Source organism: Aulonocara sp. 'chitande type north' Nkhata Bay, linkage group LG3 (genome assembly GCF_057382095.1).
Source record: "Aulonocara sp. 'chitande type north' Nkhata Bay isolate Kocher_YH1m ecotype deep benthic linkage group LG3, A_spYH_male_GT1.1, whole genome shotgun sequence".
In the NCBI taxonomy this organism is placed as follows: domain Eukaryota; kingdom Metazoa; phylum Chordata; class Actinopteri; order Cichliformes; family Cichlidae; genus Aulonocara; species Aulonocara sp. 'chitande type north' Nkhata Bay.
Window position 1 is genome coordinate 17,417,736 of NC_141346.1, and position 23,204 is coordinate 17,440,939.

The window sequence follows — 23,204 nt, forward strand, 5'->3', positions numbered from 1 at the left end:
TCTAACAGATTTTTAAAAATCAGGCATTGTGCATTATTTTGACTGATGTATTTGAAATACAGACAGGATTAGACAGGCCTTTTGTTGTGGGCAGTCTGAGGTACACCTGTGCACTACTCATGATGTCAGATCAGCATCCTGATGTGGCACACCTGTGAGGTGGGATGGATTATCTCAATATAGCAGATGTGCCCACTACCACACATTTGGACTGATTTGTGACCACTGTTTGGGAGGGATGGTTATATTGTGTATCTGGAATGAATTTTAGGTCTCTACGTCCATCCCATGGGGAATGGGAGCATCCCAACAATGGACTCTTCTCACTGTTGAGGTCTGGGAAGCGCTTCCGCTCCCTTAAGGCCAAAACAGAGAGAATGAGGAGGAGCTTCTTCCCCCAGGCTATTCGGGGCCTGAACCAGGTGTAGGACTGGACTCTCCCAAACACGTCACTATAAGACTGGACTCTCACACACGTCACCACACGCACCACCACACATTTCCTATAATCCTATAATTCCTATAATTTATAATCCTTATCTTTATAATCTCTTCTGCTATTTGCACATTCTTTACTGTAAATTCCTAAGTTAATTTGTAAATTTTTGTAGTAAATTGTAAATATTGTAGAACTTTTCTTCTGTCATTTAATGGTCGGGCATTGTACAGCTACAAGCATTTCACCCCCATGTCATACTGTGTATGGTTGTGTGTGTGTGACAAATAAAATTTGAATTTGAATTTGAATTTAACAAAGGTGTTGCGTTTATATTTTTGTTGAGTGTACGTTACTGAACACATGGAAACATGACACAATCAACTTTATTCAATCCAGCTTCATCAGAGCTCATTGGAAATTTCTAGACCAAAATGTATTCTCAACTACTCATCAAAGTAGCCACCTTCGGCAGATATAACAGCTGAACACAGCCGTGGTGTTCTTTCTAAAATGTTTGAACCTTGTAGGTTGCTTTGCTTTCACTCTTCGGTCCAGTTCATCCCAAACCAGCTCGATGGGGTTTAAGTCTGGAGACTGTGCTGACCACTCCATATTTTCAAGCTCACCATCTTGTTCTTTTTTTCCTGAGGTAGTTCAGGCAGAGTTTGGACTTTTGTTTTGGGTCATTCTCTAGCTGCAGGATAAATGACTGACCAACAACGTGCATAGCATATGGTACTGCATGGCGCTGTAGAATGTCATGGAACAATCCTTTCGCCTACTCAATGGCGTACATAGATCCTGCGTGATGAACCGAAGATTTCAGATTACAATTCATCAGTCAAAGACCTACATTTAGGTGTTATGATGGTCTGTCTCTCCTCTGATGTTAATTACTTTTTCTCACCATTTTCTGTAGCAACAAGGACAATGCTGTTCCCCTGATGCTCACGTGGCCATGGTACACCAGTGTTCCAGCACTGCTTTTATGCAGACAGAGGGGGCTGTGGGTAATCCAGAAACATTGGACCACCTGTAAGAATTTATTATAATGAATGAGCTTAATTGAAAAAAATTTATCGTAAAGTAAAAGTATAATGAAGCAACCGAAATGACACAAACATGGAGAAAAAGTCTCACAGTAACTGTGAAAACAGACACAATCAATATAATAGTCATTTAAGATTTATGTATACCAAAATTATTTTTAATATATAAAAATAAAATATAATAAACTTCAGTGTCAGTCTGCCTTCATTCTGTCAAGCTGAAAAACAAAGTTTTTGTTTTGATTTGTAGTTTGTTTTTTTGTTACACCACTGGTGTAAAACACACACACACACACACACACACATTTATATATGTGTGTGTGTGGATAGATAGATTCTGACTCAGCTTTAAGTGTTTCTTATGATCTTGTGTTCTCTGATTATGTATTCGGGTTCAGACTTTTGTGTTCTTAGGATTGCGGTTCTGTGCTCCCTGTTCTCTGCCTGTGCATTTCCTGTTTTATTTTGAAAGTCTGTATCTTATGTCAGTGTGTTCTCATTTGTGCCCTCCCTGTCCTCTTAGTCCTGTTCACCTCTGGTATTTAGTGCCTGAACCTCTGAGAAATGTTTCCAGTATATTTTTTTTAAGTCTATGACATGAAGTGCTGAAGCATTTCAAAAGGCAAAAGAAGAGTTCAACTTGATAATAGACAGGTGTTCCTAATAAAATGGCCACTGAGTGTATAACTCCATAACCAAATCCACAGTGTGGCCAGTATGTAACACACTGTACATGAAGACTGTTTATTAATGGAGTTTCCCCTCATATCACCAAATCTTGATATTCATCTGTTAAAATAAGAGTTAGAATAGATTATAACAAAGTCAAAGTCTCTTTGCAAAGTTGTATCCTGTGGTTTTTTCCCCCTTCAAGCAAACTTGTTAAACATTTTATAAAAAGGGTTAAATTTTCACATCATATTTTATAATGAACAATGATCCATCGTGTAGATACAGAAAAAGCTGAGTGCAGCTGTACCTGAAATTTATTTTGTCCATTAAATGAGTTGCAATCAAATCAGCTCTGCTGTCAACAGACAAACTTCACAGAAACTAAGATTCATGTGTGAAATCGTTCCTGCTGTCTGTGGCTCACAGGAACTTTATCTGCTTTGAAGAAAACTGAAGTGTTTTGGGTTCATCACAACAACTCAGGTTGTCCATCAGACATCTTTGTGAAACAAACAGAAGATCAAGTGAGACCAAAGTTTATTGAAACTGCAGAGAAACCAGATCACTGCTGTGGAGACGACAGCACTTAGAAACAAAATACAAATAACAGTAAAGTTACTGAACACATGGAAACACGACACAATCAATAACTTTAGTCAATCCAGCTTCATCAGAGCTTATTGGAAATTATCCAGTTTAATGTCTCATTGTACTCTGAAATGAAAGCACAGTACAAATAAGCAATTGGAGTTAAAAAAGAAATCAGAATCAATTTAAAGTACAAACAGAGGTGGGACCAAGTCATTGTTTTGCAAGTCTCAAGTAAGTCTCAAGTAATGTCAGGCAAGTCAGAGTCGAGTCTCAAGTCTTAGAACATTTTTTCAAGTCAAGTCTAAAGTCATAAAATTAATAACTCGAGTCCACACCTCTGAGTACAAATAAGCAATTGGAGTTAAAAAAGAAATCAGAATCAATTTAAAGACAAATGTATTCTCAACTTCTCAAAGTAGCCACCTTTGGCAGATATAACAGCTGAACACAGTCATGGCGTTCTTTCTACAATGTTTGACACTTGTAGGTTGCTTTGCTTTCACTCTTCGGTCCAGTTCATCCCAAACCAGCTTGATGGGGTTTAAGTCTGGAGACCGTGCTGGCCACTCCATATTTTCAAGCTTACCAGAGGGTACTGCATGGCGCTGCAGAATGCAAAGATTTCAGATTATAATTCATCAGACTACAAGACCTACATCTAAGTGTTATGACGGTCTGTCTCTCCTCCATTGTTAATTACTTTTTCTCACCATTTTCTGTAGCAACAAGGACAATGCTGTTCCCCTGATGCTCACGAGGCCATGGTACACCAGTGTTCCAGCACTGCTTTTATGCAGACAGAGGGGGCTGTGGGTAATCCAGAAACATTGGACCACCTGTAAGAATTGATTATAATTATTGAGGTTAATTGAAATGATTCATCTTAAAGTAAAAGTACAAGGAAGCAACCGAAATGGCAAAATAAACACGGAGAAAAAGACAGACATACACACATTTTATTAGTCATTTAAGCTTTATTTATATTAAGATTAAGATTATATTTTCTTTTCAGATACTAAAAATAAACATCAGTGTCAGTCTCCCTTCATTCTGTCAAGCTGACAAACAAAGCAGAGTTAAAGTCAAGTCCTCAAACGCTCCTATCCTGTTTGATAGGAGAGTGACCCCAAACACACTTCCAGTGTGTATAGTACCAAATCATAACAACAATTGCATCAGTGGGCTTTATAAGGCTATAATAAGGTAAAGACTACCATAATATCACCATGGTAACTTGTGCTGTGAACATAACCTATTCTGGAGCCGATTAGAAATCGGCAGGTATGAAATCACCACCATGTGCTATCCTCGCCCACTTATCAACCAGTCAACATCCACTTCTAGCACCACGCAGTCAGGATTGTGGAGGACTGCATGGGGACACGTCTCACTTAAGTGACCCGACCCAACCTTGGATGGAGACATTTGCTCACACAGAAAGATGTAAGGCAAAAGAAGTGAGTATTATTAGGGTGACAGCTGCACATTAGAGCTCTGAAACTTTAAACACTTTGTCCCACAGCCTGACAAAGGAGACGTGGAAATCTCTGCAGTTTGTCCCAAAAGGAAATTAAATCGATCGATTAAAAAGCTGTTTCTTGATCTTTCATCTGGATGACAACCTGCCCTACAGCACAAGTTACCATGGCGACTCACCCCAGTAAGAAGGGAACCACCTTCGTTGTACAGAAAACCCAGACCTGCATGTACACCCTTAGTCCTACAGAGCAAATCATGTCTTCTCCTCCATCATCAGTTATCAGGAGAGCAGACAGTCAAAGTACAAGAATTCAAACAAACACAGAGATTCTACTTACAGAGCAGACACAGCACAGATGTTTCCTTCATCGTCCTTCTCACTCATTTGAGCTTTTTTTCATTTCTGTCGCTGACACCAAGTAAAGCCCGCCCTCTTCCTCTGAGCACCTTTCTGTTGGTACAAAAACAGTATATATATATTTAACAGGTTTTCATTTGAATTAAAACCTAGGAGAAGTGAAAAAGTTGATATTTTCCAACAGAAAGTTCTTACTTTCTGGGACAGTGACTCAAACTTACAAGTAGAGTACAGATCAACATAGTCAGTCATGTACGGCATGTGCAGAACAACTCAGTTTACTTGGTGAGTTGCATGTCTGCAGAACGCAAATATGTGAAGATTTACAATAAGCCAAGCTGTGGATGATATCTTTGCTGAAGGAAAATACAGAAAACAGCATTGCAATGTGAATGAGCCAGTTTCTGACGAGGAGGATGATAGAGAGCATCAACACAGACACATCTGATGAGGAGGTCACAGGTGCTGAAGCTGCTTCTGCTGAAATATACAAATCCAAAAGTGCAGCACCTCCTGGCTCACATGGCATTAACCTGGGCTCACCAGGTTTGCTGTGACAAGAATAAGTGTCTTTTTATGCCATTGACAAGAACGACATCATTGCTGTGACAAATCTTGAAAGAAAAGAAGTTGATGGCGACATTTGGAATGACACTGATGTATCTGTAGTGTACAGATCCGAATACAAGACCACTGATAGTCTCTGGGATTCGTTAATTGGATTAAAGCATTCTGCAGTTTACACTCAGGATTAAACAAAATACTACATAACAAATATCTATAAAATACCTGGAATATTCTCAAACATTTCCAACATCCCCACATTGAAAACAATAACCAAAAATAATCCTATAAAGATAAATGAAATTCCCACACTTTCTACTCATACCTTACCTCCTCCTCCTCCTCTAAGAAACCAATAAACTGTTTGTGGGCCCCGGGGCATCATTTTCCCCGATATTTCACAATATCGGAACCAGGAAGCAGCAGGTGAGCAACAGTATCATTTATAATTGCTAACATGAAAATTATACAACTTAGATGAGTTTGTAGAATTTTGATATAGATCTCTCTGTGCTTTTTTATTGTAGACCAACACCGTAGTGATGAGGCGCAGATACCAAAGAAGACAAGTACGACTAGAACTTACACACACCGACCACCACGTACACACTCAGCTGAAAACCTGTGAATAAAGGTTTTCCTATAAACCTGTAAATAAAGGTTTCAACAGTCCTCCAATTACTGTCTGTTTACGTCACTGCCCAATAAGCCTGCAGAATATATTAAAGATGTAAAAAGAGTCCGCCCGTTCCAAGCTCTTAGCTCTGATCTTCAGAGGTGACAGCGTAGTCCATTTCCATGGAAAATGCTCCTTCTGGTAATACATGGCCAGCAATCCAGGCCAATCTGATATATAAATCATGGCAGCTTGTGATGCAAAAAACAGCTATTCCTCATATCTACAGATTTACACAGGTGAGCCTGTGAGTGGCATCCTTGAGAAAAATCAGGGAAAACATCTAGTCCTGGAACATCTGGAAATGTCATCCCACATATTGAATGGAATAGTACGTTGTTCGTGATAGGGAAACATAGTACTGGCAAGTGTGATTACTGTGGGGTGGAGGAAACTGTAGAACATGTCATGTTGCAGTGTCAGAGGTATCAGGTTGAGAGGAGACATTTGATTCAAAATCTTAGTAACCTAAAAATCAAACTGGATCTGGTTGAGTTGTTGCGGCAGGACTCGGGAAGTAAAAGTTATCAGGCCTTATTTCAGTTTTTAAGAGAGGGGAACCTGTTTGGCAGGATTTGAGAATTTTTTTTTTTTTTTTGGGCGTCGTTCCACCATACTCCAGTTGGTGGCGGTAATGCACCTTTCACTTGTTTGCCAACCGCCAATATAACTGTAAGAAAGAAAGAAAGAAAGCAGGAGGCGGCAAAACAAGGAAGTGCCTGTGCTTCAGAAGTGCCGGTCAACAGCGGTATCGAGCCTCCTTCCTCTACACATTTATAACACTTATCTTCAGCTTCACAGAAGATACCAGTACGAGATGAAGGGTTCCGGAAAGCTGTACTTTTTCCTCGGTGTTCTCCATGTCTATGCCTCGTCTGCAGGTGAGATTTCAACCTTGAAGGCTAGCTTAGCCTAGCTTAGCCGACACTACGCTCTTGCATCTATGAATCAGAAATTCAATTGGCTCTTGACGTTGGTTCTTTATTTTATAAAACGGGCGTCTGCGATCCGGGTCCGGAACCACCAGATGTCCCATAAGGACCCGGACCTACAGCCGTAACAAGAAACCAGAGTGGGGCAGCTTTTCTTGTTTTACAGTATTAGCAGTGGCTTGACAAACGCAAAGCAAATTATTCTGTGCAAAAAGGAAAACGGACAGTAATAATAGAGCACTTATGGTCTGAAATCCTGGGCCCCTCCCGAGAGTGACTGCAGTTAGTTCAAGTCCAGTCTTTGACTGTTTGCAGATTGTTGCCTCCTATCAGGCGAGATGAGCCCTCTTGATCAATTTATTTGGTATAATTTTAGTATTTGGTGTCACTGTATCACTTTTACCCAGATACTAACATGTTTAGTAAAGCTGAGGACAATGAAACGTGTTACAGCAGTGATAAATGTTTTGGAAATTTGAGGGTTTATGTTTCTTTTGTAGATTTCATTTGTAAGAGTCTTCACAGTCCATCCAATATTAAGGATTACTTGTGTTGTAAAATAAAAATTGTAACCGCAGTTGAGCATTTGAGTCTGTGAACCACAAAGTTACAGATTCATCAGAGAGAAGTCGCTCGCTCTTTGCACACCGCTGATATAAAGACAACTCGGCTCATTTCTGCTCCGTTTCAGTAAAATCCGAGTGTTTAGAGGCATAAATCCGTATTATGCCTCTAAACACTCAGTGAGAGGACTGAGTTGAGCCAAAGCAATAGCAGCTTTAAAATGCTTGTGCAAAGAACCATTACTCTATCTGGTAATGTTCCTCCCTCCTTTTAGGGATAAGGAGCAAGACAATTTTTGGAGGGGGGGCTAAGTTTATACAATTTGCAATAAGTTGTGTGCCACGGGCTTTCAAATTCATATTTATGTGACTAGTTTAAATATTCTCCTCCTGAAACTCTTACAAACGCCATAAAACCAGCTGAAACAATACAACAGTCAAACTGACGCTGAGTACATCCAGCAGCTTTTTAATCTCAGACAAGGCTGTGTGCTGCTGTAGATGTTAGTGAATCTGGCCCCAAATCTTCCTTTAAGAATTCAAGTGAAAATCAAATGCCTGACATCACACTACAATCTGACGCCACAGCTTTTGGCCATCACAGGAAAAGGAAACACGAGTTCTGTCCATCGTCTGTAACTCTGAAATCTGAACCATGAGACAAACAAGAGCATCTCTACCTCTCAGCTCGGACTCTCTCTCTTCTCTCTGATGATGATGATTCGTCCATGACGGACGTCCTCAGTTCTTCCTGCAGATCCACCACCGTCTACACAACAAAGCACATACAGATGACGTCAGTGCAGCAGGCACAGTCCTACTGATACTGCTGCTGTTTTAATTATAACACAAAAATCAGTCACATTATTCAATCTGGCCTAATCAGAGTTCAGCACGCTGTTCAGGTGTGAGTCCTCTTATTGGAGCACACCGGCTGATGTTTGAGTGAAAGGGAATTTTCCTTTCTTTAGTTTAATATTAGAAAATGTTTGTTACCTCAGTAGTAGCATCACACACCATCTTATACTTACTGGTTATCTATTAGTCAGTAAAAATGTTTGCTGTATGTTAAGATTAAGACTAGGATTATTATATTTTCTTTTTTATACATTAAAAAAACTTCAATGTCAGTCGGCCTTCATCCTGTCAAGCTGACAAATAACCCAGAGTTGAGTCGATTTTTTCCTCTGAACTCAGTAGTCCTGCAGGCCTGAAGCAGGATTTGCTCTAACCTCAGAGTTAACTACACAAGGTCATTCACTGCTTACCAGCATATATTCAAATCATTTGTCGTTTGATAACTTCAAACAGCTACAACAGCAGTTTCCTAAAGGCATTCTTGAAGGCTTTGTAAAGTAAGACCCTAAAATAGTATCATCAACACGGTAACTTGTGCTGTGAACTGTTCTAGAATCAGTTACGTTCTAGATTATAGATCAACAGGGATTGAAATCATCGCCTCCTGACCAATCAGTTCTCCAAAAGTTAGCGCCACTATTCCTGGAAGATCCCTTGGACCACTTTGTAGACCACTGTGTATGAACCTCTGACATCTCCGCGTTTTCTTCATAGTTCAATTTTACCTTTTTATTTTTTTTAATTCTCTTTCTGATGGCTGCAAACAAACGTCCTCCTGCCCCGAAACAATCTACCTTACAAAACTCATATACTGTATTTTTCAGACTTTAAGGTTAAAGCATTTGAAAACCTTTCATGTTCTCAAAAATCGACAGTGCACCTTATAATCCGGTGCGTCTTATGTATGAATTCTCGTTGTGCTTACTGATGTCGAATCAATTTTATGGTAAGCTAAGAAGCCACATTCAGCAGTATAACTGCCACACAATACAAAACAATAACTACACAACACACTAACTACAGCCTCCAAACACGCTAAACGTCACTAATGTCTCACATATGAAAACTCGCTCTCTCTCTCTCTTTCTTTTGCTCGCCCGCTTTCCGTCACGGGTGTCACTCCTAAAAACTTCCCCTCCTCTCTAAACAACCAAGTACCATGTGTTGCCATATCATTTTTTGATTGACTGACATGGTAAACTAACACCAATAGGGAAGGGGTGTTTTTTTTTCTTTTTTTCTTTATTTTTCACTCGCAAGCCGAGAGTGTTTGCTAGCGCTGTCCATAGAAAATGCCATTTTTACCGTTCTTCCCGAAGTAAACACCACTGTTTTCTTCAGAAAAAAACATTGTGTGTATTTTTTATCATAACTCCGGTTTTACGTGGCCCATCAACACAGTTAAAAAACTGGTATATAGTTTGAAGTCCGCACTTTCGACCCAAGTTGAAATGGAGACTCTGAGCTGCTGCATCTTGTAGCCGTGTAGTCTTAAATTGGTCATGTGATTTTGACCCGTTGACCCCAAAGGTTTAACCTGTCCTACCACACAAGTTACCATGGCGATTTAAGGAGAGAACCACTGTCATAGTTAAAGATGGGTGACCAGCATCTAAACTAGGGCTGCAAGATATTAGGAAAACCTGCGATAACTGTGATCAATATTGTGATAACGATATGACTTGCGATAAAATAAATAAAAAAAACAAAACAAAAAAAACTCCCAGAATACATAATTTCAGTTTTACTGCAACAGTTTTATTTAAAGAAAGCTGCTGTATTAGCAGTGTAATAACAAAGTGCACTTTAACATTGAAACACTGTCCCCATAAATTTTTTTCCTGAGGCTTGAATTCTGAAAGACATCCTTCCCGGTCTCTATAATTAGTTTTAGATAAACATAACTTAAATTATATTGTGAGAGTCTGGAAAATACACAGTCTCTAGACACCATGTGTTCAGTTCAAAGTGTGAAGCTCATATATGGTTCCGTTGTACGACTTGACCATAGGTCTGTAGTGCCTGCGTAGTTTTCAGCTTGGCTCAGTTCAAACATGACAGTCTTGCGGCATGTTTCGTACATTTGTGGAATGGCGACATGGGAAAAGTAGTTTGGTGAGGGGATGCGGTATCTCCGGTCCACTTTATGTATCAGACTGGTGAAGCCCTCTCTACTAACTGTATTTATAGGCATCATGTCTTAAGCCAGAAAATGTGTAATGGCCTCTGTTATTGCTTTGTACCACTTTGACGTTTTCTCATAGAGTTCCACTTGAAAAACTCTGATACAGAGACGGCTGTTGGACTGCTGTGCTCTTTGTCTTAACATTAGCAACCTTTGTTTGGCTAGCCCTGTCTTTCTGTAACTTTTCAAACTGTTCTCTGTGGTTTTATTTGAAGATGATGGTGGAGATTAGTCGTGTTTCCTCTGGTGGTTGCCACGAGTGTTCGGCATGTTTTGCAGAGTACCTGTGTTTGGAGAACGTCATCTTTATCAAATCCAATGTACCTCCAAATAAGCGAGGTACAATTTTTTTTTTTTTTACCCACGAGTTCATAGTCAGTAGCGTTCTCGTCATGTATCTCGCTCTCAGCCATTACAACTCTGACTCTTTGCTGCTGCGTTGTTCGCTCCCCACCTACGTAGGAGGCGGGCCTCTAATCCATTTGATTGATTAACGCTGTGAAGGGCTCCATTCGACTGGTCAAATCTGTAAAGGAGTTTCTTTGATTGGTAAATTCTTTAAAGCACGTGTGTAAACATTTTAAAGTACCCAATTATCGCAGTTTTCGCCATCTTTTGCAATGGGCCCATCGCCCATATGACAATAAATTTATTGTGCAGGCCTAATCTACACTTTCTGTCCTAAGAAAATCATGTCTTCTCCTCCATCATCAGTTATCGGGAGAGCAGACAGTCAAAGTACAAGAATTCAAACAAACTCAGAGATTCTACTTACAGAGCAGACACAGCACAGATGTTTCCTTCATCGTCCTTCTCACTCATTTCAGCTTTTTTCCCCCCCCAATCTCACACCATGTAAAGCCCGCCCTCTTCCTCTGAGCACAAGCCGTTCTGTTGGTACAAAAACAGTGTTGGTAAGGTAAACTATATCAAATATATATCACACAGCAATACTTTTTAATTTCCTTAAAACACTGAATTAAACACTTAATGACAAAAAAGGTTCTTATTTTTAAAAAGAATGTTATTGGTTTGACAACAGTGACTATGGCTTATTAAAAACAAAATCATCTGATACATCTAGTAATCTTCCCCAGTAAACATTGTCGTTATTTAACAATCAGGTGACATTTTTTGTTAACATCTACTAGTAGCTGAAAAAAGTGGAAAGAAGCAGTGACACGGACATGTTAGTCTTCGCCAGCGTCAGTTTGTCGTACCTCTTAAACATTACCTGGTCGCTTTTATTAGAATTTGAAACGAGAGGAAAGTTTCTGGTCAATTTTTGTTTAATACTCTCATATTATCCATTCTAATAAAACAAAATACTTTCTTCAGTGTGAATTAATAGGTTACAAACCTGGATTCTGGCTTTGGAAAGCTGTAATTTGGGCAGGGTCTTCTAATTATAGACCATGATGTTTTTAATACTATCGTTTCTATTTATTACAAGCAGGTACAAGCACCTGCCGATATATCAAGAAAACAACACCTGATCTTTCATTGCTGTTTTTCCTCTGGGTTATCAAGACCTGTTTACTTAAACATCGAGATTCAAACTATAGTTAAATCAATTTTCTTATTGTAATGGAAAGATAACACTGCAAGTCACATACATAAATTTAGATTTTAACTTTAGACATAAAGTTAAAAGACAAGACCAAGTTCTATTTATTTATTTAGATTTTAACTTTATGTCTAAAGTTAAAATCTAAATAAATAAATTAATAGAACTTGGTCTTGTCTTTTGTCTCCCAAACCCCATGTAGGACATCTGAAACAAACATGTGATCAGTAAAAAACAAAACCGCCCACAACCGCCCACAGCGCATAAGAAGGTGTGCCCCAACGAAACGCCCGGCTAATGATCGAGTTGAGTTGTTGCACTCTCAGATTGTTTGTTGGTCTAATCGCACCATCCTTGGATATTTATTACACTGATCTTTAGATCCTCTGAATCCCACCACACAATGGGGGATATCTCTCTCTTATTCGGCCTGATTGTCGGTGTCTTACTTCCCTTGTTTACAGGTGAGATCCGTTAAAGCAGCTTTTGCGAGCTTATCCGTCAACTGCATCTGAGATTGTGTCTGTTACAGTTTTCATGGTCTGACTTTTGATTAAACCGTCTTTACTGTAACCCAGCAACGATGGGGGGCACAATCCAGTGTACTCTTCGCTGGCAGCTCATACTGGTGTGTTAGCATTAGCATCAAGTTTCTGGCAACATGGCCGAGCCGGTAACCGGTAACCCGGCAGCAGCTAGCTCAGGCTACAGCTAACTCGCACTGAACAAAGCGGAGACCAACACGGACATAAACACGAAGCAATCGCGATCCGTATAGATGGTAGCTACAGCTAATTAGCGGTTAACCGTCTAGAGACTGGGCTCAATACATTCACGAGCCGTAATCGGGGATCAAGACTAGTATTAATACCGACAGTCTTGCTCCGGCTAACTGAAGCCAGCGAGTTAGCACGGGCTAGAGCTAACTGGCGCTACATGGATGTAGCTGCTGTCAGGGCCATCACTGTTTGGTCTTACTAGTCATCCGCTGCTACATTTGTCGTAGTCCAAGATCGATTCGAGTATTAATACCACCCTCTGTAATCGGAGACGTACGCTGGTATTTAAACCAAGTAAAAACGGCCCCCACAGAAGCAATTGGTTAGCTAAGGCGCCAATTTGCTGTAGCCGGTGCTAAACCGCTGGCTAAATTCGCCGTAATCTTAGACCGACACTTTAAACACATTAAAACGCAATGATGAACCCGACAGCAGCTAGATCCAGGTAGCTACAAGTAACTAGCACTTAACCGTCTCACTACCTTGACTCACAGTAGGATCGGAGATGATCCCTACAGCTACTGTTAGTATCCATTTAGACATTGGCCACAATGGAGTCTTCCAGAAAGTTAAACAAGAAAGAAACCCGAGGAAATTAACAAGTCGTTTAATGTAATTTATGGCAAACTGGCATATTTGTGAGGGCTTTAAAACGAGATCACGTAAAATAAATAATGAAATAATCTTTTTTTCTTTCACTTAAGCTTGAAATTGCAGGATTTGCATCAAAAAGGAACAAAAATTAAAACAGTAGAAGTGACAAATGTAAAGGATCTAGATAAATATAATGAAGCTGTTGTTGCCATTTGATAAACCCCTTTAACAGTGTTTTCACTGATGGTTGGGAGTGGCACACTTATTGACTAGTATCAATATATGATCATAGAGTCAAAGTTCATTTCCCCTCAAAATGAGACTCCCAAGCACAAACAGAATCACTCAAATCTGTCATACATGTTGCCTCCTATCAGGCGAGATCAGTATTACCACAGAATATGAAAATGACAACATCATCAACAAAGTGGTGGTAGATCATGTAAATGTTAATTGTAACTGCATTTTCCATTTTGTGCCATAAGCTGCTGATACAGTTTGAGGTTTTTTTTTTTAAGTTTGTTAAACTCACAACTGAACATCACACTGCTGGAATAAAAAAAAAAATCTATTAACTGATCCAGTGTAAGCTCAGGTTTCATGCATGTGTTTCTCTCTGAAAACAACACGGCAGTTCAGATCAGTGAATAAAGCAAAACCAATATGCTTTGGATGTCAGGAAATAGTCTAACACACTAAAAACTGCTTTTACTCAGATATTTGATTTTATTCGTTATAGATTAGGCAGGAAGAAGTCACTGTTTGTGCAAAGCTTACATAAATGAATTCAGCAGAGCTTTCAGTTGTGCTTTACATCGCCAAAGTTACTGAGGGAGATGAACTGTGGTTTGTGTCGACTCAGTGTGAGGACTCTGCAGCGGCAGCTCTGAGTCATAAGTAAATTACAGGTTAGACACTTGATCTTGTTAGCTTGAAAAAAAGCTGAACGCTGGTGTAGATGTTACTCAACCCAACGTTTTTTAAAAATTCAAATCTTATTTTTCACACGTTATTCTCGTTGTTTGCTGTCGCAGTTTAAACACGGTGGTCGTTTAGAGTCTCAAAGCAACGCATTCCTTAGCAGTCCTCCCAAACGCTACCTTGACTACACAAATTACGTTTTTATTTAAAAAACGAAACAACATCAGAAGAAACAGCCGTTAAGAAAGGGGACGCGCCCTTCCCGTGTCGCTAACACGGCCTGCTAGCTGTGGGGTAGGGTTAGCTCAGTAACATGAGGGTTTATGCTTAAAACAGCCATTATAACTAAAGTAACACACAACAGGCTGGCACAGGAAGACTAAAACATGACTTTTAACGTGTTTCAGCTCCGTGATCAAAATTACACCCACAAAAAACCCTGTTTGTACTGTGAATAAGCTTTAACACGCCAGTAAACTGTTCTGAAACACGGAAAATACAGTTGGCAAAAGACTAATATTCTTTTAGAATCTCCACACAGATTACAAAAATATGTAACTAGAGCACTAAAGAAGGAACACTTTTAATCTAAGGTCACACCTTATTTCAAATACTTTAGGTATTAAAACTCTACAAGTCGATTAAATGTTACTGAGGATCAGGACAAAGGTAGCTGATCGTAAACGACACGCAGCTGCTGCCGCGAGCACTCGCCATCTTGTTCTCTCAGCGAGGATTCAAATCCAAAACCAGGCCTGAAACACAAGCTCCTTTTTACTGTGTGTATCTGTACAATAACTATATAAATATATATTATTTGTCTTTGAATCTATAAAAACGTGTTTTGGCTTTAAAATCGTGAGCATTTTCTGTGTGACTCGGAGGTCATCAAATATTTGTAAGCTGAGTAAGCGCAGACTGTATGTGCGTTTGTTCTTACTATTTGAACGAAAAAGGACTACATGAAAGATGAATCCCTGTGTCTGTCTCGGGTTTAGCTGCTTAGTACTGTATCATTTGTTCTCTAAATCGTGTTTTCAGCACAGATCGGTCCGCGAATGCTACTGCAACAAAACATCGTTATAATAACACAGAGCTTCTAATACACGTATGTCATATGTTTATAAAAGAATAAAGCTTACACTTACAGCAGGCACACGGTAGTCTGTCCATCTGAGCCTGCGTTGTGTCGGGCGCGAACAGGATGTAATCCGTCGGTCTCTACCGTAGGCGCCTGCGGCTCACAGAATATTTTGTAGTGGGTGGGGAAAAGTGACGTGTAAAGAGGGTGGAAAACCCAACCTTACTTCTGTTTCCAGAGCCCGTAGGCGCCCGCGACGCTCAGTCAAGTGGGTGGAGAAAGTAACGTGTCAAGAGAGGGGGGAAACCTGCGTGACTTGCCTGTTTTCAGAGCTGTGAGCAACATTTGACTTTTGATATCTTACGCATCATTACACATTTACAGATCTGAGTATTCACACGCGCGTGTCCGCGTTCACAGCAAAATCTACAATCAGCTCTTCCAATAAACTGTTACGTAATATGTGTGTGATAGAATTTAGAAATCACGTCAGTGTAAATTACTAGTCTATATCATGATGTCTGGCGTCCACAGGTGAGATCTATCTCTTACATTGCTGCTGGATTGAATTGCCGTTATTGTTTTATTAAATACACGCAGGCGGGACGTAAGACTAATTAGCGAAGCTCGCCGAAACAAACAACGCCGAGCACAAGTTAGCTCGCCAGTTGCGAAGTAGAGGCGGCTATATGTGGTGTGAGTTTTCTGTGTGTTTTGCTTAGTCTTAGTATTTGTGTGTAGTTGAAGTAATTACTGTTAGAGTCACCGTGACTTACTGGACATCGTTTTTCGACTGAAACTTCAGAAAACGGAAGACATTCGCTTCGCTCAAAGCACGGCTACTTGCCGCGCTAACGACGGCAAAGCGACACGTCACGCTAACGTTAGCATGTCGGTTATACGGATTACTTTGACATCATGACAGATTTTAATCCAGGAAACCTGAAGTTGGAATCAATATAATGCCATTAACATGTGCAGTGCTCTGGTACGGGAGAACATGTTCGGATAAGAAGCTCAAAACAGGCGTTTCGACACGGTGTCGCATTTTCGTAGCACACCTATGCTAGCGATCGGCAAGGAGAAAAAGTCCTACCGTGACGCTTAATGTTCGCGGCGGATAAAAGGTCGGCTGGCTTCACCGCGGCGCACAAATCACTCAGGAGAACAACCAAGCCACTAAAGAAGTGTATTAAAACTCGAGGAGGCACACTCACAACTGGAGCACTGTTTGCTCATATTGTGTGTGGTTGATTTAAACGTCAGAGCCTCGTTAACTGCTGTCATTTTTGCACTGCATCAAGTACCTGCTGAGAACATCACTGTAGTGAAGTTTATCTGAGTCGTCCCCATCCAGAAACCCTGGATTACAGCCAAGGGCAGGGATAAACGAAAACAGGGCCTGCTGAGATTTGGGCTTCGTTTTGTCTCTTCTTATATGAAGTAATCAAACTTTAACATTTCCACAGCAATTTTCTGAAAGAACCTCTGAACTAACAACAAGGATATAAAACTTCCCAAAACTATAGCTTCTTTTCCTGGGAGTTTCCATTTTTGCTTGGTTTGTTTCTCCTCCATCCAAAATGAATCCATGTAACATGTAAATGAAGGAGAATGTAAGGTGGAGATTTTTTTTTCCTCTCTGCAGAAAATGATGATGAATTTTAGGATTCCCGGTCATGTAGCAGTAAGAAACTTAGCAATGTTTGTGGTGTGATGGCCACAGGTTGTAAACGTGCTGGGTGTGATGTCTTCTGTATAAAAGCTTCAGTCATTTTTGGAGGTTATTTAGTAGGAACAAAAACAATGCAGTCAAAACATCAAGGATCAAACAGATTCAGGTTCCCTTCAGCTCTTTATAAGTTATAACTTCACCCTCCTTCACAGCTGGCTCGCGGGCCGACAACAGCAGAGCCAGAGTTGCCCACAGACGAACAGACCAAACTGCAGGGCCAGGAGTGGAGCACACACAGCCCTCACACCTTTTTTGTGCTCGCCACGTTGCTTGTGTTGTGAATGCAGAATACGACATCACTGAGTTTGCTGGTTGCTGCTTATAGACTTCATTTTTGTCTTTGCATCTGAAGGTGTAGATGCTCTACAGTGTCGTTCCATAGTTTTATAAAAGGCTTCTAATTATAATTAGTAATTACTTTCAGACACGGCTGATTATTTGATTAGTACTTTGAACATTACTGTGTGATGTGGTTAATGAACCATAGTCACGGTGGAGGCATGGCTGAACAGCAATGCTTTTATTCCTTGTCCTGGATCGCCATCTTGTGGCAGATTTGGGAATTGTTTAGGAAGTATTTTCCTATTTTTGTACATTGAGGTGTCGCAGCTTCTTAGTATGTTTTTCCTGTCGATGTTTGTTATTAGTTTTTTTTAAACACGTACTATCACGTTGAACATAAAGTAAAGTTAACCTCTTGCAGCCTCTTCTGCAGCACAATCCAGCGTTACACAAACGTGCAGCACTGTGTACAGTCCGCCCTACAGGGCCGACTCCACAGCACACAAACCAGGCTGTGGCCCCGCCGTCTTTACTCTCTTCACCAGCTCTATAACCAGGGCTGAAACACGACCTCCCCACGCTGTGTGTCCGTGTTTACCACAACACGCAGAGACTCTAACATGTACCGAACGTGCTGCTTTGCTTTGTATTATCCATTAACAAGTTTGAGGAAAAAACATCAGCGTGGAGTCATGGATAGCCTTGGACCTTGAAATATAATTTGGACTTTAATGTGGAAATTTTGATGTTGTTCTCAAAAAATCTTTCTTGTATTAATGTTGCCCTGAGACTCTTTGATAGGAGTGACAGAGAGAGTCACTGGAGAACTGTTACATTACAGTGCATCAACTACACATGCTTCCCAGGCCATGGATTCAAAATGTCAAAGAAGTATCAGAATGACTTCTCGGACCGCTGCCTCAGGTCCACAGGCAGCCTGTATGAGGTTCAGTGGGCCTGCTGTGTGAAGTGTAGTCAGCCCTGTCACCTGCATCTATCTGACACTGATGGTGAAATCAGGAAGGATGTTTGTGGACAGTCTTACTGCAGTCAGGATGCATTTATGATCAGGCACAGTGTTTGTACAGAGCCCGGCTCTACAATGACCTGGACACAGAGAACATTAGCTCGTCAAACCTCTGCATTAGAGTCCACAATTTTAACATTTCAAATTGAACTATTTAAAAAAAATTAATATAATAAAAATCACTTTTTTAAAATGCATTTTTTTTTTAAATTTCAAACATAATTAGAAGAGAATGAATACTGTTCAAAGTTATGTTTGCAAAAAAATGAATGTCTGCTTCTTTTCCTCTAATCTGTGAAAAACACATTTTTATTTTATTTAATGACACAACCTGGCCTAACAGGTCTGATGATCGTGTTTGATTGATTCAAACATGATAAAATGGAAACCAGGGATCTCTCACTGATCTTCACTCTGCTTGGCTGCTGTACAAGAGACTAGTTGCATTTTAACCTTTAACCTCTCTGATCTGTGCTGTTTCTTCTTTCAGTCCAGAAAGAAATCCCAGCTGTGTCTGGACAGAACATCACTGTGACGTGTCGAGCTCCAAACAACAACACAATCACAGCTGTAGAGTGTAGCAGACCTGACCTGGGAAATAAATATGTGTTTTTGTATCGGCAAAAGCGCATTGATACCACCAACCAGCATCCATCTTTTAAGAACCGGGTGGATCTGCAGGACAGAGAGATGAAGGATGGAGACGTGTCTCTGAGGATGACGAATATGACAATCAATGACACTGGAACATACGAGTGTCATGTCTCCATGAAAGAAACACGCTTGTGGGAATCTTTCTGCAACTTCACACTGAGAGTTGTTGATCCTCCAGGTGAGTGAGTAGAGTTGAGTGTGTGTGTGATCAGAGGTGAAGCTGCTTCCTGCTTGTTGATGTTTGTTTCTAAAGATGTTGTTGATGAGACTTTGATCACATCACTCAGACCAGCTGCTTTCTACAGAGTGCAGTAGATAATGTCTGACAGCAGTTTGAAGAGGAAATGGATTCTGTTCTGTTCTTCACTCATCACCTACCTGACAGCTGACACCTCACACCTGTTTCTCACCTGCAGGTCAACCAGGAGGAGACACAGAGGATGGAGGGAAGGAGGATGGAGGGAAGGAGGCTGGATCTGTTGGAATGAAACTTGGTCTTCCTGTTGGCGTTATTGTTGCTGCTGTTGTTGTTGTTGGCGGTGGTTTTCTGATTTACAGAAAAGTTAAACCAAACAAACAGGGTTCATACCAGCCTCCAGTTAAAATTCAGCATGTTTGAAATGTTTCGGTTTTTCCAGCTGATCAGAGTCTCCCAGAGAACAGTTGAGGATATCCTGAAGTTAATTTTCATGTCCTCGCTTTTCTACTCTGAGCAGTCAAAGCGCTTTATACAACAAATTCATTCACACGAGCACTTCTTCCAGTCTCTTAAGTGCTCAATCTAACATTCATACACATTCACACTCCAATGGATGCATCGGAGAGCAACATGGGGTTAGTATCTTGCCCAAGGATATTTGGCATGCAGACTGGAGCAGCCTGGGATCGAACCACCGACCTTCTGGTTAGCGGCCACCTGATCTACAGCCCGCCTTCCTGTATGGAAATTCAAGTGTGCCAGGACTCACAGGTGATTGGCTGGCCAGGGACCTATGCCCGCCCAACTGCATGCAGATCGGAGTGTGCCAGTCCACACACGCCATTGGCTGCTGCGGGATCCTCGAATGCAGCGGACCAATGACGCGGCTGCCTGCGTTTACCTAGGAATACAAAAGGCTGAGGATTCTTCGCTCGTGGGGGACTCTTTGATTTGAGCAGACTGTGTAGGCTGTCCCTCCTGCCTCTGGCCTCGGCTTTTGAGAGAGTGTTCTTGTGTTATTTTTTCCAATCATGTAAGACAAACGAGCTGAAATGTAACACCAGCAAGTGCCAAAAGACAATTTTCACAGATTTCTTCAAATTGTTTTCTTTGGTGCAAAAAACAGACTGTTACAGGAAAAATGATTCTATGTTTCTTTACCTTCTTTTAAATGTGCAAAGATGCCCTTTGTCTATGGTTAGATTAGTTTAGAATTATCCTTTTAGACTTTCCCAGCAAAGACATACTGTTTTGGGACATATTGTTTTAGATTGTTTTATCTCTCACAGCTTTCTCCCAGCTCTCTGCTGACGAGACTAGCGCCACATATGGAGTTGTTTATTTTATCTGTTTATTATTTTCTTATCGTGTTCTCACTGTCTCTGTGATTTGTGCCTATAAAAAGTGCCAAGCCTCTGTTCACGATGTGAGTTGTTCTTAACAGCTTACCCGTGCGCACGTTAAAGCATAAAAAGTAACTTTGTCTCATTGTGTCTTTATTTCTCCTGGGTCTTTTACAGAGTTTTCCCCCAACACATGTTAAAGCTATAAATATGACTATTACTAAACTGTACTGTCATTAATAGTGTTGCTTTGTTAATGTTGTGTGGTTGTTTTATTTTGTGTCTTTCAGTTGATTACCTGGCTTCTGTAAAGGCACGGTTACTGTACTGGTGTTAGTTTATGCTTGTGCAATAAAACTTATAAAAGGCAGCAATCAGATGCCTGAGTACGACACAGTTTCATCAGTTAAAACACACCCTTACGGTGGGAGTTTACTAATTTAAAGGTAGTTAGCTTAGTAAAAACCGTACACAGACAAACAGTCCAGCAAACATTTTCACATTTTATTTTTACATTTCCAATAATTAATGATTATTTTTTTTAAAGTTGTATAAAAATGATCCAAATTAGAAGTTTTGTCTTTAACTCCTCAACGTCTGACCAACAATCATGCTGAGCTTTGTATTTATCTGTAACGGAACTTTTCCCAAACAAAGAGTTTGTGCTTCAAATGTTTCTACTGTAAATAAAGTTCCTGTTGATATGATTGTTGTTGTAAATAAATCTGAAGCTGGAATCAAAGTAATCCATGTTTTTTTTTTCTTGCAGATTTCAGACAATTTTACAAAAAATATTAAGAATAAATCCCATAAACTGTCAAAGTTTATAAACACAACAGCTGTTATAAATGTTGTAAAACACATTTATGTTTTAATTTGTTAGGCTGGTCGTTTATGACTACAGAGAGAAAGAACAAAGGATTTAACTGATGTGATATAAATCATGCTCTGATGTGCAGACATGGAAACAGAAAACCTCATTCACATGTTTCACACATCACACTGATTTTGATGTTTTCTTTCCACTAATGTGACAAAAACGTCCTTCATGCATCTCCAGCTGGTTTCTTGACCATGACGATGAGTTCACTGTACTCAGGTCGCCTCCACAGTCTCCACATCTCAAACAAATGTGTTGGAACGAGAGATTCACATCATGTTCATGTTGTGCTCTAATTGGCTCTCAGGTCAGCTGTTACACCATCTCTAAATGACCTCCACCTCCTGCCACTGGATGTGGTGAAAGGTGGAGTATTCAGAGGATTACAGTCAAAGTAAATCAGTATGAGGTCAACAACATGGCGAGAAACACTTTGGTGTTTAAAGTGACAGATCTTTGACACTAGGAGGAGAATATAAAGGGACAAATGGTTCACGTGGCTCTACAAAGGCCTTTATATACACTTCATATCCAGTTATAATTTAAAGCAAAATTCTTCTGAGTTAACATCCTGTAGATTTGGGACTAATCCTCTTTCTCCATGGATCCAGTGCTGGTGACTAATCTAGAACTGGTTCTGTGTTCCCATCAGGAAAAGTGTGTTTCTGCTGAGAGGTGGAGTTCACCTTATTGCCAGTAGAGGGCAGCATCAGAGCTCGGTTTGATCACAGCACTGAGCTGCTGGTCCATTTTTATAGAAACTTGCTCCTGAGCACTTCAGTCGTGACTCTCACCTCTGCTGGTCTGAAGAAGTCTGAAGTTATTGAACCAGCGACGTCTCCAGACTCTCTAACACTGAATGACGTCACAGATGTTTCCGACCTCAGCACACACTGCACAGGAACTAAGACTCACGTGTGCAGCTTAAAATTAAAATTATGTGTTGGCGCTATTGATGTGCAGTGTTGGTCAAGTTACTTGAAAAAAGTAATCAGTAACTAATTACTGATTACTTCCCCAAAAAGTAATCCCGTTACTTTACTGATTTCTTATTTTCAAAAGTAATTAATTACTTAGTTACTTTTTAAAACACGATTTACAACCTGAAGAGGTGATAAAGTGATAGATCTTTCAGCCCAATTCTAATTTTTCTGCATAATCCATCATACAAAATGTAATCAAATGGAAACGTCTCTTTTTAAAACTTGTTTTATCAGTTTTAATCTTTTAACTTTATGCATCAAGCAAAAATTTAATTTCATGCAACATTCTCTGACTGGAAGAAATTAGTTTAACATTTAAACCTATTTTCTGCACATTCCAGCACATAAAATACATTTTTTTTGTTTACACTCACTCTTTCAAATAGATGCAAGTGAAACACAGCAGAAAATAAATAAAGTCAAAGACTAGCGGTCCTTTTGCTCTATTTTCACCTGTAAAGCAGGAGCAGGGTAGGCGGAGGTTTACCCTGGTGCAGGTGTGCCGCAGCGGTCAGTGGAAGGATATGGCAGCTCTGTGAATTTCCCATTACCTCGTTGCGCACTCGGTGCTTGCTTGGAAGTTTAGGGTTTTTTTCGCTGTAAAAAGAAGTTTTCTTCCCATGCAGTGAACAACGGACACTTATGTTTTTGTCACTTTTTATGGAATCAAACTTAAAGTAAGGTCAGTACTTCCACGCTTTAAACGCTGCATGCTCATACTCTCTCCCGCACTTGATACATTATCCATTGTTGATCTGCACACAGCTGTTGCCACGAACGTCGCACTCGCTTA

At 40.2% G+C, this 23,204-nt stretch overlaps 2 protein-coding genes and 1 long non-coding RNA gene across 6 annotated transcripts in view; 1 reads left to right on the forward strand and 2 right to left on the reverse strand.

The window, feature by feature from the left end:
• The window catches only part of LOC147334259 (cell surface A33 antigen-like), a 46,083-nt gene that overhangs the window by 919 nt on the left and 21,960 nt on the right, over positions 1-23,204 (reverse strand). The window lies entirely within an intron of this gene.
• Positions 2,681-15,529, reverse strand: LOC147334260 (uncharacterized). Of its 3 annotated transcripts, none has more exons than XR_015128430.1 (6): positions 15,376-15,529; positions 11,142-11,257; positions 8,004-8,092; positions 4,569-4,681; positions 3,462-3,587; positions 2,681-3,356 (listed from the first exon to the last, which is right to left on the reverse strand). It is a non-coding gene; the product is annotated as an uncharacterized LOC147334260 (long non-coding RNA). The 3 variants fall into 3 exon arrangements; XR_015128431.1 differs by having other exon boundaries at positions 15,370-15,511; XR_015128432.1 differs by lacking the exon at positions 11,142-11,257 and having other exon boundaries at positions 15,376-15,429.
• LOC147334261 (ICOS ligand-like) lies at positions 6,121-21,277 on the forward strand. Of its 2 annotated transcripts, none has more exons than XM_086286751.1 (3): positions 6,121-6,709; positions 18,843-19,184; positions 19,423-21,277. In XM_086286751.1, exons 1-3 carry the CDS (start codon positions 6,646-6,648, stop codon positions 19,623-19,625), a joined length of 609 nt encoding a protein of 202 aa, XP_086142877.1. In that variant the 5' UTR covers positions 6,121-6,645; the 3' UTR covers positions 19,626-21,277. The 2 variants fall into 2 exon arrangements, with proteins under 2 accessions (XP_086142877.1, XP_086142876.1); XM_086286750.1 differs by lacking the exon at positions 6,121-6,709 and adding an exon at positions 12,218-12,397.

Excerpts from the sequence above, each read along its gene's own strand:
- LOC147334261 (XM_086286751.1), top strand. The coding sequence starts at position 6,646 with ATGAAGGGTTCCGGAAAGCTGTACTTTTTCCTCGGTGTTCTCCATGTC. Across the intron at positions 6,710-18,842 it reads TGTCTATGCCTCGTCTGCAG|TCCAGAAAGAAATCCCAGCT; the intron begins GTGAGATTTCAA and ends TTCTTCTTTCAG. Across the intron at positions 19,185-19,422 it reads GAGAGTTGTTGATCCTCCAG|GTCAACCAGGAGGAGACACA; the intron begins GTGAGTGAGTAG and ends TCTCACCTGCAG.